The sequence below is a fragment of the Etheostoma cragini genome, chromosome 20 (genome assembly GCF_013103735.1).
Source record: "Etheostoma cragini isolate CJK2018 chromosome 20, CSU_Ecrag_1.0, whole genome shotgun sequence".
Classification (NCBI taxonomy): domain Eukaryota; kingdom Metazoa; phylum Chordata; class Actinopteri; order Perciformes; family Percidae; genus Etheostoma; species Etheostoma cragini.
This window is the reverse complement of record NC_048426.1, coordinates 11,770,800-11,789,731: the sequence shown is the minus strand read 5'-3', so window position 1 is coordinate 11,789,731 and position 18,932 is coordinate 11,770,800. Positions and strand designations below refer to the sequence as shown.

Here is an 18,932-nt window from a genome sequence, read left to right as displayed (position 1 = left end):
TCCCCTTTCATGTCTTCAGCCGTCCTGTCAAAAGTAAAGGCCGGAAATGCCCCAAAAATAATCTTCAAAAAAAATAAAAATAAAAAAAACATCCACACATATACTACATGTTTAAAACATACCTTGGTATATTTTTTCTTATTAAAGGATTAGTAATTTTGTTGGACAATGAGGAATCGCAAACCACAAAATAAGAAAAAACATAAAACCATCAATGCAGCATGTGACATAAAAAAACAGATAGATAGAAAGGCCATAAAAAAATGAACAGATCAAAGTAATACATAGAAAACAATGGATCCAATATATTAATATATTCCATATTTAGACAATATTACACAAGAGGGTTTGATTCAACGTCATTATTGGCGCGACAGTGATGCGTTTAGGACCGAGGTGCTGGCAAACAGAATCGACAAACTATTTTTGAACCTAAACATTTTTTTTAATGAAGTGTTCCCCTTGAAGTGGACAGTGGGCTGTCCATTTGTCCCATTTCCGCTTCAGCCTGCTTCTCTATGGTGAAATGTGAGTGTGTATTATAGAGCTTAGATTAACACAAAAGCAAAGGGTTAAATAACAACCCTTAATTCCCCTGACCTTTCAGAAAACATCAACAGCTATATCACCTAGACCTAAACATTCTTTCATGTAAGTATAATGGGGCCATCCCATCTGGTCAGGATTGTGCATCATCACATATGATATGGTTCAAACTTGGAAACAGATTACTTAACAGCTGTTTGCTCAAGATAATTTAATGAAAATTGAGGAACCAATTTAAGCCTGGTCAAAAACATTTATTGTAGCAACCCCAAACTAACTAAAATGATGCTTTGTTATTATTCAAAGTATTGCTAAGTGCTAATTTTCGTTTATAGAGAGTGGAGTGAAGTGTGATTTTATGCACTTATTAATTAAAAAAGGTACAGCAAGGTTTTGAGAATATAGTTAAATGTAAATGTTTTATTTTAATATCTACTGTTAATAAATCTGCAACTGTGAGGGCTTACAACACAGATAAATCAGGAATTTGTGAAGAAATTGTAACAATGTATGTCACAAAATGTAAAAAATATATGTATATTTTTTTTTTTTACAAGATGATTTAATCATAGCTGTATCAGGTGTATAAAACCAAAGACAACTGATGGGGATGATATAAAGGAGGAGTTTTAATTGCATAATGCAGGTCTAATGTAGCACTGGGTTCCAGGAAAAGATACAACAGAAATCAGTTTTCTATGGATGGTGATGTAAGTGGTTCAGAAAAAATTGGGGAAACTCAATATAAATCGAGCCGTAGTCTAAAAAACTACTCCAATCTTATCCAAGACCATTGGGGTCAGATTCTACACAAAACATCCTACCATGACCTACAGTCTGCCCAGAGGGGTTTACCTATTGCTCATGTGAACTTTGAAATGCCCGCTTCCTTACTTTGATTTCAGCACTGATCAATCATTTGACAAATGCCCACAACAAGTTGCTAAGACCAAAGTGGCGTCTTACAATGTGTTAAAGCTTAAACCATGTACATGCTTAAAATATTTCCTGCTGTTTATCATAGTTTGGTGGCCGCCATATTTTATTCAGGCACAATAGTGGATGAAGGGGGACTGGAGCCTATTCCAGCTCACATTGGGAGTGAGGCGAGATATACCCTGGAAAAGTCACCAGTATATCACATAAACAGAGAGACAACCATTAACGCTCACAATCACTCACATGGGGCAATGTGACCTAATTAATCCAACATTGTAGCATTCTAAACACTGAGATATTAAATTACTTAGGTATATCTGAAAAGAAGATTTGGGTCAGCCACATGTTAATATTTAATACATGGTGATATGCATATTCCTTAATGTTTTAGCAGGCAGTCTGACCAGGTCTAAATTCTAAAACAGAGAATTAAACCCTTTTACTTTAGATAACATCAAGCCCTTTTCTCTTGCACCACCTTTGGGAAAACATCACGTCTTTTGCTAGTAATAGAGATCCAAGAGGAACAAACTTGCCGCTACGTTGTTTTATTCTCCAACTCTTTTGTTTTCTGGTGTACAGTATAATTGGTATTTGTTTATTTGATAGATAAAAGAAATTGGCTTGTAGTTTCACACAAACTTTGCCAATTTGTAATCAATAAAAACACGGTTATATAATTTCTTCTGCATAGTGTATACCATACTGTATATGCATGTCTCTGTGGTTGTGCATATCAGAGAGAAGCAGACAGCATCGAGAGAAAATCTCTCTCCAGTTAACTGACAGGTCGCGCTCAATGAGGCAATGTGTACTCCGCAGTCAGGTCCAGAGATTATGAGATTACTCAGCGCCAGATTAGTGAGGTTGCTCCTGTTGTCTGGGTGGAGTGTGGGGTGAAATGACAGAAATTTAAAAAGCTATAATTTCACGTTAACCGGAATTTGGGGTTTTAGCTAGGGCTGCCTGCAACTAAAAATATATTAGTTGTTAATATTATCATTATTATTATTATTATTATTATTATAAACATCATATTGGTGCTGGAGCTGCAGCAGGATAAAAGGACCCTCATGCTCCTTCCCAAAGCCTGTTCTCTGTTATTTAATGTACCACCTGCAAGGTATGTTTGTGTTCTGAAATGAATTAATTCAGAGATAGAGTCTTCTAAAACAAAATAGTACAAATTTATAACACAACATGAATATTAGATATGGATTACTTCCAAGAACAGTACGATCATTAAAAAGACAGGAGGAGAGTAGGTAGAGGAGAGGAGAGGAGAGGCGAGGATGTGTGCCAAATGACAACATCGTTAACAGCCTCACTGAGCATGCTCAGCAGGGGCCAGCAATTGATTGGTTGAGGGGCATGGAGCTAAGTGACGTAGTGAATCACAGAAAAAGTCAGTCTGTAGTCTGCTATTAATAACTAAACCTATACTAAGATGAATTTCTGAAAACCCCACAATGGGAGGGACTTGTGTGTGTGTGTGTGTGAATGAGAGAGTAGTATAGGCTGTTTGTACCAGTGTATGTTTCGGTGTTTGCATGTGTATTTAAATGGAGACTACCCCACAGTTGATTATATAAAGCCCTCGCTACGTGCATGCTGAAGGGTGCAATATGGTGGTTGGTTGTTGCAACGACACAGATCAGAGGAAATCCTGCTTAGTCTGTCCCCTAGCACACAAGCTCCAGTTTGTATATTAACTTCACAAGGGTATATTTTGTTGAACATCTGCCACAATAAAAGTCACACAGTTAAAATAATAAAACAGGAAAAAAGATGTACCAAAGCATTTTTTAAAGAAATTATTATTATCATCATCCCTCTTTTTGTGATCAGGTTTGTGTCCAAATGTATGTGGCTGTGGGTGTGTAGCCCCTCTTCTATTACCATATACAGTCTATGCCTATTACACTAATGAAGACAGTCATGTCTTCTACCAACGTGTGTCCTGTTGTTGAGACATTCATCGATTTCTTAAAAGGTTGGAATGCAACTAATTACATGTGTACGTGCAAGCAGGTGTCACTGCTACAAACAAGTTACCTTGCAGGATTAATAAAGTCAAATTAAATTGAAAAATAAATTAAAAATTACTTTTATGGTCACAGATTTGATCATATATTTACAATATATTATAAAACATATACGTATAAAAATATTAAAGGTTGATTTATAAACTGTAAAACATCACACACACACACACACACACACACACACACACACACACACGTTGTTTAATCAACCAAGGCTTGTTAAATGAATAGTCAAAATGTTACTAAATGTTTATACATTACAATGACAAATGAATCAACAGAAAATAAATAAGTGTTTAAAAAGTCAATAAAATGGCAGACGAGAAATTCAACTCCTAAACTATTATTCGGTTGATTAGATTAGCTGATTAACACTACTATTTTAATACCTCATCAATAGTGTAATTTGTTAGTCAAGAACAAATGTAAATCCAGCTTCTCAAATAAAAGAATGAATTGCTTTCATTGGTTTATTATATAATTGTAAATTGAATAGGTTATATTTTTTATTTTTGGTTGAGACAAAAAAAAAATGCTATCTGAAGACATGTTTCACTATTGTCCGGTAGTCTAAATGATTACTTTAATCAAGAAAATAATCTAATGATGAATTGATAATTAAATAATCATTAGGGGCAGCTGTATGTGCTAGCACCACATAATAAATAGGCACATTTGCTCGTAAATCACAATTAGATCAGGAAAAAATTAACCACAAAATGCATTTGGAGACTATTGCTAAGATGCTTATTAAGAGCTATGCTTTTGTTTTTGACATGTTGGCCCCTTTGAGATGACTGGATGAAATGTCCGTAACCGGGTGGACGTCTCAGTTATTTATCATCTCGGGCAGCAGCGGGAGGAGGGGCTGTAGCCGCGTCACGTGGTCCGCTCTCGTCTCCTGTAAACATACGGCTACGGCGAGGGAGGCGACTTCTTGGTTTTTAGCGAATATAAAGTGCGCCCGGTGCAGGCATATGACTAGTTTAAGTCAAATATAACATTGCGAATATGCATATGGCTAAATGTAATATGGAAAGCTTCGTAGTACCTGGTTTGGGAACCAAAAAGTAACGCCTGCCCTAATTTGGACGAGCGACACGCCGAAGTCCGAAGAAAAACGAAGCGCAAATTCACCGGCGATTCATAAGTGAGTTTCTTGTCAACCTTTTAAGGCTGTTCTTCTTCTGTAGGTACTAGTCTTAACATTAACAAACAGAAATGGATCAATTTGGCTGCCAAATGAGCGGCGGCGGTGGCGGCGGAGGGGACAGCAGCGGGCCCGACCAACCCGGGGTGATCACACTGGAGGACCTGGAGTCTTTCTCGGAAGACCAACTGACAGACTCGGGCAACGGCAGCCTCGAAGAAGAAGGAAAAGCTATGGAGGAAGACGACTCAGATCAACTGCTGCAATATTGGCAGAACGTAGCGAGGGGGCACCAAGTGGAAGTTTCACAAGGTAAAAAAAATAATAAAACACGACGAGGAAAAAATGAGACATACAACTCGGAGTCTTTTGAGCTAACCAAAACGCGTTTGTTTCAGCCTTCTTTGGGATATACACGTAATGTGTACAGACAAGTGAAAAATAAAGTCACGTGAAGTTTGACTTCAGGTATTTCGGCTCAACTTCCTTAAAGATTTGTCCACATACAGTCAGGCGGCCCGGTGATTTGCCACAGGGTTGTGGCGGTAGTTTCACCAAACAGTCCATTTGTGTGGTGTGTGGCTCCTGTGGGTTTCCTATAAATAGTTCCGTAACTACCGCAACAACAAAAAATGTTACATCTGTTGTGAATTGGGTGGAAATTTTGAGATCCTCTTAGTTCCACAATTGTGAAAGTCCACCCGCCACACAAGACATGCAGATCACAATGACAGTGAGGTGTTAGGAAGAAGCATTGCAGTTCTCACATATTTACTGGAGTATAGAATTCCTGTAATTGCGGATCTATTTTACAATTTATATAATGATCTGGTTATTTTACCTTGCCTAAAATAGTAGGCCCATTTTTTTTTAACAAAATGTTCTAAGCTGCAGCCAATGAAGGGCTGCTCTTTGTTTTGCTGGGAGTGCATGGGATAATCTAACAAATAAAATATGCTGTGATAAACAATGGCCACTCACACTCATATCGTAAGAATGTTTTTTTACACCTTTGATTTGATTGGCATTGTGTTTATATAGATTTTTTAAAATATATACATTACATCTATACATAGTGGTCAGATGTTTATAGTACTTTACCTTCTACAGCTTTGTTGTCATAGTTTTAGCCCTATGTCTATTTCTATGTACATTGAGAGCAACGATAAACCGGCGCAAACTTGTTTGTATGTATATGTGTATACATACTTGGCCTATAAAGCTGATTATGATTTGACACTATAGCATTGACACATTAGGAACTCAATGGGGATAACAAAAATGTACTAAAAAAGCAATTAAATCAATTGTGTACTCAACTGTATTGAGTTTAGTACTGTATAATAACATCATTGGCCGTACGATTTACATGGAAATTGTAAGGTAAAGCTGACTAAAAGATTGAGCTCTATTTACAAATTTGTGTGTGTTATTGTAATTTTTTTGTGTATTGCTATATTTAGTCTATGACTTCAGATTCACAGACAGAATGGGGCTCGAGTTTTTTTGTCCTTTTTATTGACTGCATTTGCTTTGAATTTTAGGTCAAAGGTTGCCAGGTTAAACACTACAACCTTCACACATTTGTACACCACAGTGTGTGGAATAACTGGCGGTAAATAAAATTATTTAAAGTGTACTCAGTTTTGCATTTCTGCTGCTTTCAGCATTGTACTAAAATACAACAAATTGCTTGTTGCATTTTAAACAAATGAAAAAAAAACCTTTCCAACATTTGTATTATGAACAAATTGAACAATCAATTGAATATAAAAGGCACCACTTAAAAGAGACAGTTTAAAGTGTAGTTTTCTACAGATTTAAAAAAAAATAAAAAACTATATATTGTGTAGCCCTAAGACCAACCTGGCTGGTGTCTGGCGTGAGCATGCTGTTGAGCGGTCTTTCAGGCAGCTGTGTAACACAAAAAGTGCAAACAAAGTATGGTCTAAATTGGTCTTTACCGTCTAATTTTCCATTTGCGGTCTTATTCATTTTGTAGTGGTAACCTAGCTTTTCTTCAAAAGAAGTTGACAGTTTAATTGTAAGTGTTTGTTGTGAAATCACATAAACAAAAGGGGGGAAATAATTGAATTCAGTCACTGATATTTCCGTGGGCCTATCACCAAAGTCTTAACATTCTACATTTTCTCTGAAACGTTGTTGAACAATATACTGCACCTCAAAAGTATCTGAATTAAAATCCTTGATCCTTCAAAATGATTGATTTTGTTGATTTGTAGCTTGAGGAGTCTAAACTTTGACAGTTCAATTCCCGTTTTGCAGCATTAAAATGCTGTTAAAAAAAAAAAAACTTTCGATACCTTACTTCCCCGTGTAAGTAACAAAACATTAAAGAGACGATCAAAGCCGCCTTTAATAATTCTACTGGAGTATGTATATAGAGAAAAGTCACAGTTTGGTGAATAATAATTTCTTTAAATATCTCTTTCGGCGGTCGTGGCCTCCAGTTAGAAACGAGCTGGTTAGGCTGTTTGTCATCTAACTATGTGCCCACTTCAAATCCAGTAACACAGACTGGCACATTCATTCTCCTTCCTCTGCTCTTGGACCACAGCACTAGTTTAGGACTTAATACGACATTTCGGACTCTGTGGGGATTAGCTACCTTGCTTCTATTGGTACTGAGGTTGTGGCTGCTAAGTCCTGGACGACAATACTGTTGCCCTGGAGCCAGGCTAAGGCCACAGTAAACTCCTTTGCCTTCATAGGGATAAAGTAGGGTGGACAGGGGTGATGTGGGAGCTATGATTTGCTACCGGTTTGGGTTATTTAATTGATTATCATTAGCCATAGCTACAAATTTAATTCCAACTTAGCTACCAACTAGTTGTTTTTACAGTAAAAAAAATTAACAGAGAAAATTGACAAATACAACTGAGTCTTTGAGCTAAACCTAAACACATTTGTTTTGTTCTTCTTGGGGATCTAAACGTGATGTGTACAGACAAGTGGAAACAACTAAAGACATGTGTTGTTTGACTTCAGTTAAGGTACTTTGGCTCAACTTACTTAAGGATGTGTTCACATGGACTCAGGTGGTCCGGCATGGGAAGAGTCCTCAACTACCAACTACTAATGCTGCTTTTCTTGTGGTTTTTGTGGTGTACAGCTCCACCATCTGTCTCTGGGGGTTCCCTATAATCTTGCTTGAAGTGTTAAAGTTACAAGCTTGAAGGTCTTCGTTTTGTATTTTTGGCTGCATCTATGGCAGTGATTGGTAATTGCAGGTGTGTTCTCTCACAGTACGCTGCTTCACGGAGTCGAAGAGCGAGTCTGTTGCGTTAGCTCCGCCTACCCTCTCTGGCAGACCACACACTGCTAGGAGATGGAAAAAGCGTAGCTAATTGTGCCCCGTTTGTGATTTTGTTTACTTGGATGTTGACACAAACAGCCAGTTCATAATATTGCAAATATGGAGGAGCTTTCATCAGTGGGCCAATCACCATATTCAAGACTATTACTTTAACTATCAGGGTTTCTTGCTTTTGCTCCTAGCCCTAAATGTTCCTACCAGCATGTAATGTTGTAGAATATTATACTTTCCACTAGACTGCTATAAACCATTCTCAGGACTTCTTTGCTCATGTCATTTAAAGGTCCCATGACATGGGGCTCTTTTAATGCTTTTACAGTATATAGACCTTAGTGGACATAGACCTTAGTACCGTATCTAAAGTCTCTTTCCCAAAATTCAGCCTTGGTGCAGAATTACAGCCACAACAATTCCACATTGAGCTTTCCTTAGGAAGTGTTATTTCTCGGCCTGTAGCTTTTGAGGAGAGGGGGGTAACTTTCCCCCTTAAGACCTCATAAGGGGCAAGATTCCAGATCGGCCCATCTGAGCTTTCATTTTCTTATAGGCAGAATAGCCTACCCAGGGCTCGGTTTACACCTATTGCCCTTTCTAGCCACTGGGGGACCATAGGCAGGCTGGGGGAATGCATATTAATGTTAAAAAAACTCAAAATGAAATTTTCATGCCATGGGACCTTTAATTTTCCTTAAAAAAACAACCTTTTTTGACTCATGTAGTTCAACCTATTAGTACTGTACAAGAGCCCTTTAAAGACTGTATGCTTTTCCTGCCTTCTCAGTCTAGCTTTTTGCTTTACAAAGACCATATTATTCGCAATGGATAATCACAATGGCGCATTGTAAAGTAAAAGGAGGTCAGATGAGGAGAAATCGTCAACTGATGTGGATGCAGGATGGACGTCTAGCTTGTAAACAAGATGGAATGTACTGCTTCAAAGATTCAGGTCAAGAGCGCTCTCAGTATGGTCACTGCACTGTTTTCAACTTCCCAAGTGAAAGGTTATTGTATAAAAACGATGACCTGGTCTTAATCTCTCTTCATAAATATTGATGGTAATAAGTGTCTTAGCATATCCAAGAAACTAAAAACAAATGAAACCCTATGTTCTTCCAAATAAACCCTACTTAACATGACACACAATAAATACACAGATCTTACGTTTCAACATACTAAACTCAATCAACTAACATCTGATGTGAAACATGGGCCTCAGTCTTGATACATTTGAATATTTTTTCACAATATCCATCTCTTGTGCATTACATTGCACTGTATTAACTTTACACAAAATCCACAAATAGACACTCATCACTAACTAGTGAACTGGACTCTAACCCTACTTACGGGTTTCTTGCAGTTCTGTTAACCCTTCCGTTCACATACATTCAATGTAAAACTAAAACTAAAAACTAATTTAATAAGAATATGCATTGCACACCCTGTTTGAAAAGTGGTGCCACTGTAGAGTATGTAAGGAAAAGTCTTAACCCCATGGAACGTGTAGTTGAAAAGGTTGCACGGATGTTGAGGATTATTAATAGAATACCTCAAAAGGATGTGGCAATTTTCGGTAAAAATTGATGAAAAATTAAGATTGCAGAACAGAGGCTAGTGGAACAGTAGCCAGACTGAAAGTGGGACATGACTACAGCCCTGTATTGATTAGAAAGCTCAGGTTAAAAACTAGTGTGTTGATTCAACACTAAGTGGCTGCAGATGTGCTGCCATAGAAACTGATGAGTTTGCATGGCCTTGTGTGTGCATTACGGGACTGAATGTGGGCATAACCAAATATTTTCTTCCCCTCCTTGTCTCTTTTATTAAAAGGTCACACACATAAACTTGCAGGTAATATTTTACTGTCAAAAGTACGTGATGGCGACCTCTAGCTCACCCAGTAAGAGCGTGCGACCCACATTGAATGAGTCCTGCAGCGGCCTGGGTTCAAATCCGACCTGCGGCCCTTATCGAAGTGTCATCCCACATTTCTCTCCCTTTTTCATCTCTATCTATTGTCACTATAATAAAAGGGAAAGCCCCAAAAAATAATCTTAAAAAAAAAAAAAAAAGTACGTGGTCATTAACCATGCTGAGCTACTCCTCCTAATCAATGTTTTACAGTGTAAGCTTGAGTTAATGAGATCCTGCTTAATGAGTTTTGTAACACACACACACACACACACACACACACACACACACACACACACACGGTTTGTCAAAAGATTGATCACCTAAATACCACAGGTCTCTCTGACCCAGTTGCCCTCCATTATATTAATAGACAAAATGTGATTGAATGGCATTTACCTTGACTGACTTGTATTGACAGCTCAACAAAAAGGACATAATGGTATTATTTGATCTGAAAACATGGGTATAATCATAAAAGAGGCTGGGTTGTGTTAATGCTGTTAGGGTTTAATGCTGTTGGCCCACACAGTTCCATTAGATAGATCATGCTTTATTCATCCCACAATGGGGAAATTCCCTTTTTCCATAAGGGGAATTCCATAAGGGCTAAACTACATTCCCGATACATACAATGCTGTTAGACTTTATGGTTAATAGGTGAAATGTCATGCAGAGTATTTCAAAAACATTGGCTACTGGCTGTGTTAATACCAATCTATATCTGGCCTTGGGCAACTTTTGTCAGGATTCTTTCCATCAGCTCTAATAAACATGACTCTCTGTGACATTCTGGCAGAGTGCTCTGCCCATCTTGCAGCCTTTTCTCACCAAAACTACTAATGTTGCCTGCCAGTAGATTACTGGAAGTGAGGATGTTTTATACAGATTAGACAGGAGACGGCAAGTGTAGATATGAAGTGAATGAAAAAAAAAAGTTTCTATGGAAATATATGTCCTGTATATATGGTTAGTATTTAAAAAATGCTCTTGCTCTAAAAACAATATTTTAATTTTGTACCGCTGTTTAAAGTGTTTGTTTGTCTGTCTGTTGACAGAAATGGCAGAGCCCATTCAACAGCTAACCACCAACAACCAAGGACGCAGTAACAGAGAACGCATCCCTTTCACTCTCCTCACACGCAAAGAGAAGGTATCCATCTCATATTTAGTCATTTGACCACAACAAATAATGCATATACACTTTAAGCTTGTGTATCCCTTTCTTTCTATACATGTTCATGGTCTATATTAAAAGGGAAAAGCTATGAAATTGGTTATCTCTTCTGTGTAAGTATGGGTCAGCTATTTATTTTTAACAAGATGACCGTGTCACCCAATACAGTAAGCCATTTAAACTCCTTAGGGGGCCTATAAATAAAGTTGGCTAATTGGTTTAACTTGAGTTAATTAGTTCATTAAAACTTGGCTGGAGACTGGTTAAACAAAGGACAATCATGGCACCCTATTCTAGGAGAAGGTTTCAGTGCCTTGTAAAAGGACAGCACGTTGACAGCCAGCAGACCTCAATCAGTAGGTTCTACACCTGAGCTGAAGTGGTGACTTTGCTTAGACAGCGTCTGAATGAAACAATCAAATAAATATATACTTTTAGTACGAAACAGTATTATTTTCCTCATTTATTCATCTGTGTGTAAATATTTCTATAATAAATATAACTGTGACTGTAAAAATAAGATTGGAAGTAATGTTTCAACTGAACATACTTTTATGGATATTTAATAGTGGTTAAACATTTTTCAATTTTAATCAATTTTTGTGGTTACAGTTAGTCATTGATTTTTAGGGAAGAAATGTTTTTTTATTGCACTTACAATAAAAACAGCACTGATTTTACTTCAGTGTTTGCTACATTCCTGCTAATATACAAATCTTTGCATCAAAACAAATAGGGCTGGACCCAAATTTTTGACTATTCGGATATTCATTCGCTGTGTAAGTATTGTGTTTTACCAAACCAAAATTACTCTTGAACATTGAAGAACCATACAAAGTACCAGTTAGTTGTTCTGTTTAGTTTAGGAAGCCCATGATTTGATATGCAGCAGAGTTTTCTATGAGCGGAGCATGCATTTTAAATGTCAATACCACAGTCGGATAATGTTCATTGAATTGTGGGAAGCGAAAATTGTGATAGCGATTAATATTGGATTTAATTATGCAGCCCTAAATCACAGCCTGTAAAACTCACTGATGTAGCCAATTAAGCAAAAACAAAAACTCACAGAGATGCAACAATAATAATTACACCACCATGTAAAAATATATGTTGTCCAAATAGAGGTTTATAAATGTTAGAGGTTACTTAAAAAAATCAATCACCAATTTAGTTTTCCCATCTTTAGCCAAGTAGCTTTTCATTTGTCTAGAGTATTTTCTGGCATTCTTGATTCCATTCTCCAGTTTAATAGCAAATGTTAAAGATCATAGTTGTATTAGAAGACTCAATTTACCTTACCCACATTATTCAAGATTGGGCACCTAAAGTTTTAACTCAGGTTTCTCTTTTCTTGCGTCATCTGTACTTTCTACAGTGTGGGGAGCTGCTGTATGAGAAACGTCATTACGAAAAGGGCTACTGGGCTTGTATAACAATGCATGAGGACACTTATGAACAGAGCATCTGCTATGGTTTCATGAGGTTAATGAGATACATCTGCCAGCAGAACACCTTGGGTAAGTCCACAAGCAAGGAACCATTTAACACATACAATCAGGTCCTGCTCCAGCCTCGTCTTCATTTTTATTTGATGATGACAGTATTAAGGCCAGGTACTTTTCAAGCCCACCTGACAGGATAATAATGACAACTGCCTCTTTTTATGTTTAATCTCTAGGTGACTACCTCGGCATGACACTGCCCATCATCACAGTGGTGCGCACAAATGAGAACCATTCTGTGGTGGCCCATGACGTCACTGTGGCCTATTTCCTTCCCTATGAGTATCAGGCCCAGCCCCCACAACCTCAAGACGATGAGATCACCATAGAGTTATGGCCCGCCACTACTGTATACACAAGGTCAGTAGAGAACAAAATAAAAATTACACTTGTATCATTCCTGAATGAATTCCCTCTTTTTTGTTAGCAATCACGGCTACCAATGATTATGTATAATAAATAGTGCTAAACTCAATTCTGCTTGGCCTTTTTTTCTGCTTGGAACATGAAAATTTGATTCCTCCTACTCATGCACCACTCGCTCCTTCTTCCAGGCCATTTACTGGTCCCACCAATGAAGTGACCATCATTAATCAGATCAATGCCATGGTTGAGCAGCTGGACTCTCCTGGTGCGTACGTCAATGACTCGTTCATTGTGGCTGGTTACACCAACCCCGCTCACATCAACCGTCAGAATGAGATCTGGTTCCTAGAGCGACGCTGAGGCAGAAGAAGATGCAGCATATTAAGCAAATTATCTGTGACCCTTGAGTTGCAAAAGGCTCCCTTAACACTGCTGCAGCTCAGCTACAGCCTCAACCGTTAGTCAACACACCTCTACCTGAAATGACCACCTGAAAAAAAACCTTTCAAAAAAGCCTTTACTCTACCCTCAGTGAACTTTCAATCATGTTCATTTAGACAGATCTTAATTTCGCCAATAAAAAGTGGGACCAAACCAACTGCCATACTCTCATGGACACAACTGTAGCCTATGTTAAGGTGAAGCATAGCATTTAACTCCTGCTCTTACATTGAAGTGGCTAAAAACAAAACTTCACTCAGCACTGTGCCCTGAAATAGTTAGTGCTCTATAAACACAGTGAACATTGTTTGCTGTCAGAAACACGCAACAGCCTGTCTTTTCACAGCAGAAGAGGGTTTTTAGTGGACATGCATATCGTGCTCCATTTCTTTTTGTTGCACAGCTACAATGTCTTGTCATGTGGTATTAAAGGTTAATACACACAAACACTAGTTTGTCATTCTCTAGCTTTTCTGAGGTAATTTAACTTGATTGATCCATTGTTTCTTTATCTCTGGACTACATGATTTACAGGTTACATTGTGACACAACACACTGCATAAACAGTTACATTGTTCCATCAGTAGGGCAATATTGACCAGATAACCAACAATAAATGAGCCAGCGATTAAAGTAGCTGGGCCACTAACATAACCCAATCTAGCGGTTGGTATGGTGAGATGGGGAGTGGATCTGCAACATGCAACACAACTCGATAGACATCTAGACCAGAAGTGGTGGTTTAAATCCATGAATAAGGTCAACACAACAGGTGACACTAACTTAGAAAATAAACACACATGAATATAACATGTTAATGTGTGTTTGTGTGAATGTACAGCTACAGCGTAAAAACAAATAAAACACTTCTACAAACTAAACACTAAAAATTAACTCATTGATTTTACAGCTGAATGACAATCATACAGTACGTATATATTATATACATCCTTTTCTCTTAAGAAAATGATGGAAGTTAATGCATTCCTTGTTACACATCTATTCTCACATGGGCACAGTTACTTATGTAAATCTTTCTCATGCTCTTTCTTCTTGCTACTGTTAGTGAATATGCATTCCAATTGCAAACACCACTGTTGCTGAGTAAAGACAACACTACCAAGAAAAAATAAAGCGAGCAGAGAATTTCTCTACTGTGATTGTGTTCTATGCTAAATTCTATTTTATTTCAAATCTGTTTGTAATGTTCTATCACCAATCTAAAGAGAGTAAAAGTAGTAATAAGATTATCTTCACTATATTTTTAATTAAAACCAACAAATTCAATTAAAAAAAACAAAGTGAGACACGTCAAACCAGCTCCATCTTCAGTTAACAGTAATGTAGGAATGTTTCTGGTTTGAAAAATGTACATTTACAGCAAGGCTGCGAGTGAAATAAAACTGGAAGTGAACTAGCCAAATCATCACTGTGTGATATACCAGGACAGGGGCATCCTATGAAATGCTTATACGGTCAGTTATGAGGCCTATTAAATGTGTGCACAATAAAAGAGATATTCAGCTGAAAGTTGGTTTAATTTTACTTAATCGACATCAAAATGTAAAACAAAGAATTTAGACGATAAAAACATCGCATTGGGTCGGGACGGGTGCCCAGTCTTAAAGTCAAGCAGTTTCGCTGACATCCAGACTTCCAAATCCAAAGAATTTCTTTTGCATTAAATGATTGTACAGTGTAAACACTTGTGAAGCCATGACACACATGAGTTGGTTTTCCCTTTAAGAGCCTGGTTATATGGAAACATTAAGTGTAAGGATGTTTTTTTCGCTTTCTTTTTGCTTATTGTTTTAGTGTTTTGCAAAGGTGTGCTGTAATGTGAAAATGTGCAACAGCAAGAGTTACTGTGGTTTTCTTTGTTCAATAAAAATGTGCTTGTCTGCTATATTTTGAAATGTACAGGGACTATTTGAGTTTTATTTGGCTTATATGCACAATATATCTATAAGTTTTACATAATTCTCGGCATATTAATGCTGACATGTCTTTCAATAAATGATGGAGGAGCTCATGATTAAACCCTAATTTTTGAGTATTCATTATCATCCTTAGCCAAATGCAATTTCAATTATTGGGAAAAAACTAAACTAAAATCTCTTCATAGGCTATTAAATAAATTCTCCCAGTGTTGATATGTGAAATATACATTTAGTTTTCAATTTGTTTTACTATTGTATAATAATAATAATAATAATAATTCAGCTTCATATACATACATAACCAACAAGTACTGTATACTTACTCTAGCATTTCTCTTAAGGGTATGTCTTTTTTTTTTTTTTATGGGCTCAAATGTGGCAAACAAAAGGGATCACACCCTATACATAACCCATTTTTACAAGAAGAACTGGTGCTCAGTTACTGGAGTATAGTAACATGACAAGGATCCAACACAATAGTATAGCCTGTTTGACAATACAGTATTTTGCTTCATCTAATGAGAATAGACATGCAATATGAAAAAAACAGAACATGTACCTTTGTTTAAGCAAATAAACTAATTTTTAAACAATTTACTTTTAATTTATGTGGAATGCCACTAGAACAGAAGCCTTAAATAACCCACAGTGTGAAACTTTACGATGAATATACATCTCAGCTCTGGCTTGGACACGGTGGCCCAGATGTTCACTGACATCAAACGCGTTGTTTATGAAACCTCGATCCAAGCTTAATCACACAAAATAACAGGAGGCTACTTCAGCGGTGATAAGGAAAAATACTGGTCTCTCTAATTTCTGTGATGAAAGGGACCACAAACTAAAGGAAAAACCCATGACTGAGCACCAAAAACCTGTCTGCATGACTGGTTCATTTTTCTGATTTACTCAACATCATTAAATTACGGCAGGACAGTGGGAAATGGAGGTTAACAACCAGGTTGCAGACGCCATCCGGTTTGGGGGTAATATGAAGCCAAGGTGAAAAATGAAAGTCAACCCAATTAAAGAACAAGCAAGAAGGGCTCAATTATTACAAACAATCAAAAAATAATCAAAAGGGAGGGATGAAAAGACACAAAAACACCCAACAGAGCTACTGTTCAACAGGTCTAACCTCTCAAATGCAGGTGTCACATTCCAGCTGTCCAGCCAGTTGAGGTGAAGCTTACAGAACAATACACACAGACAGTAAACCAACCTCATGACAAGGAGAGTGAGCCTGTAGGCTCCATAATAATAATAATAATAATAATAATAATAATAATAATAATTAACCATTTAATCCACTATCAAAACTGAAAGCCAGACCATCAAGTGTAACATGATGTTGCTTTCATGACAAATCTATTAATTTAATATTAACTGACCCAGTAAAAACCACACAGCCAGAGGGAATGTGATGCTGAGAAAAGGATCACAGCTGAGGGGTTTCTACAACAGACGCAAGTAAACCGTGACCACAAGGTGGAAGCAAAGCACCAAAAACAAGTGGTCACATGCTCTACAAATCTAAACAAACAGGACAAATGGGGGAACATAAAACTGACTTTTGTCTAAATTTGAATGAGTTTGTCCACTGGTGTGTAGGGGAGAGCCGGGACAGTTGAAACGCTTTTTAATTAAACGTAATTTACAAAGCGATCGTATCACACTGAAAGCTAATATTTTGTCACTAGCAACCTACATGTGTCAAAAACAGTTGCATATTCAGCTTTGAACAAAACCGTTCAGGAATTATTATAGCAAAAGTAAGACGAGCGTAATGTTTCATCGGTCCCTCCTGGACGGGACGAAGAAAACAACTTGGGGAGATGAATAAAACATCCAGTTTAAGCCATATAAACTTCCCACAACTTTATTATATATCAAAAAAATGGTACTTCCAAAAGGTGTTAATTTAGATAGATTGTTGCAGGGCTATGCGTCTTTGTGAATGTCTGCCAACAACTTATTGCAGTCATCCTGAAGCGTGTATGAAGCGGTTGTTGAAATATCATGACCTGTGGATGATTCGGCCATGTTTATAGCTAGAACAGTAGGTTTTTCAATTTATATCACGGTTTCCATTGCTGACAATGTAGTTTCACTAGGTTTTTACGTGGGTTAGACCACTGGACATCCAAATAAAACCCCACAGCCCATCAGTCTCTATGGGATAACATGGGAAAACTCATCAAAAATGTAACCGCTAATGAAGTTTACTTTTGACCATCAAAACTTGTTAATCGGCTGTAACTCCATAATAAAAGGAAATAATATGAAGATATTAGGCTGATAGAAGGAGGTTAACATGCTCTATGTTTTGACATAAGGAAGTCTGTCTATCATCATTGCACTCTGAGAAAACTGGAGTTCCATCCGTCCCACATTTCCATCATCCTGGCTTTCCCCTATGGTTTGTGTATTATTATATCAATCAGACAATGAAAATAACACAGACAATAAAGACTAACTTATGAATTAATATAGTTAAGTAGTGAAAGAAATCCTTTCATGGTGCTGGTATTGTATAAAAAGGTGACCTTCTTTATATCCCCTAAACTCTGATTGTTATGTCAGATGTTTATTGGTATCAAACTAATGTTACAGCTCAGCCGAGGAAGACGCCATAAATTACATCTTGCTGGTCATGAGCACGAAATTCTCGTGCATGAGTATGCTTCTTTCTGCGTGGTGATACTGTAGGTTGGTGTAGTTCGGTAGACAGAAAAGAGTTCCTACATAAAACTCTCTGTTGCGTTTTTCAAATTTATATTTTTTGGCCCTTTGAGAACCACAAGTGCAATCTAGTTCTATTGTATTCGAGAGAAGGCAGACATCTTTACAGCCGATATCTTCAACACTGGGCAACTCACACCAAAACAACCTACATTGATAAATAGCACTAGAGATAAGAAGAAACATATGTATTTTTGATGGGAACTGTCACTTTAAAGATAAGGAGTTTTGCTAAATATTATGCTAAATAGCATGTGCCTACCTGCAGGTAGCGCACCTGGTGAGCAGAAAGGGCCTCTCCCAGAGGAACCACCACTTTCCCCACACTGCGATGGTGAGAATGGGCTTGGATGTCTGGGCTCTCTTCTGAACGCAGCTCAATGTGGGAAATGAGCAAATTAGAGATCACTGACTGCACCGACTGCAGGGATAGAGAAACAGAGGAAAGATGGTCAAGATCAGTTAAACGGAACATTTTTATTATTAGGTATTAAGAGGCTGGTGAAAAAGAAAAAGAAGATTTACAGACACAGATATGATATACATATTGTTGCTACCTTTGTATCTCCCCCTGGAGTTGCACTAAGGGCAAGGATGCGGAATTGTAGAGTCTGGCTGCCAAGTTGTCTGATCACCTGTGTAACAGGGAGAAGAGCAAGAACAAGACATTGTTAGAACTCTAATACCATAGTGCAAATAACTAAAAGTGTGTGTATGCAAACCTAAATAGGCACCCCCTGCTAGGAAATAGAAGTAAAAGAATAGATAAAATGCTTCAATTACAGTCAGCAGTGAAAGAAACTAAGTACACTTTTATTCTGTACTTATTATTA

The 18,932-nt window shown here is 37.5% G+C and overlaps 2 protein-coding genes across 2 annotated transcripts in view; one reads left to right on the top strand and one right to left on the bottom strand.

The window, feature by feature from the left end:
- Positions 1 to 18,932, bottom strand: part of fancm (FA complementation group M) — a 39,569-nt gene that overhangs the window by 19,318 nt on the left and 1,319 nt on the right. The window contains exons 3-4 of the mRNA XM_034859092.1: positions 18,657 to 18,734; positions 18,362 to 18,520 (exon numbers count right to left, since the gene is read on the bottom strand). Of these exons, the coding sequence (XP_034714983.1) occupies positions 18,362 to 18,520; positions 18,657 to 18,734 (237 nt within the window). The remainder of the gene's footprint in view (positions 1 to 18,361; positions 18,521 to 18,656; positions 18,735 to 18,932) is intronic.
- Positions 4,383 to 14,692, top strand: soul3 (heme-binding protein soul3). Its single transcript, XM_034859101.1, has 6 exons — positions 4,383 to 4,638; positions 4,724 to 4,992; positions 10,987 to 11,081; positions 12,484 to 12,625; positions 12,787 to 12,970; positions 13,165 to 14,692. Exons 2-6 carry the CDS (start codon positions 4,752 to 4,754, stop codon positions 13,334 to 13,336), a joined length of 834 nt encoding a protein of 277 aa, XP_034714992.1. The 5' UTR covers positions 4,383 to 4,638; positions 4,724 to 4,751; the 3' UTR covers positions 13,337 to 14,692.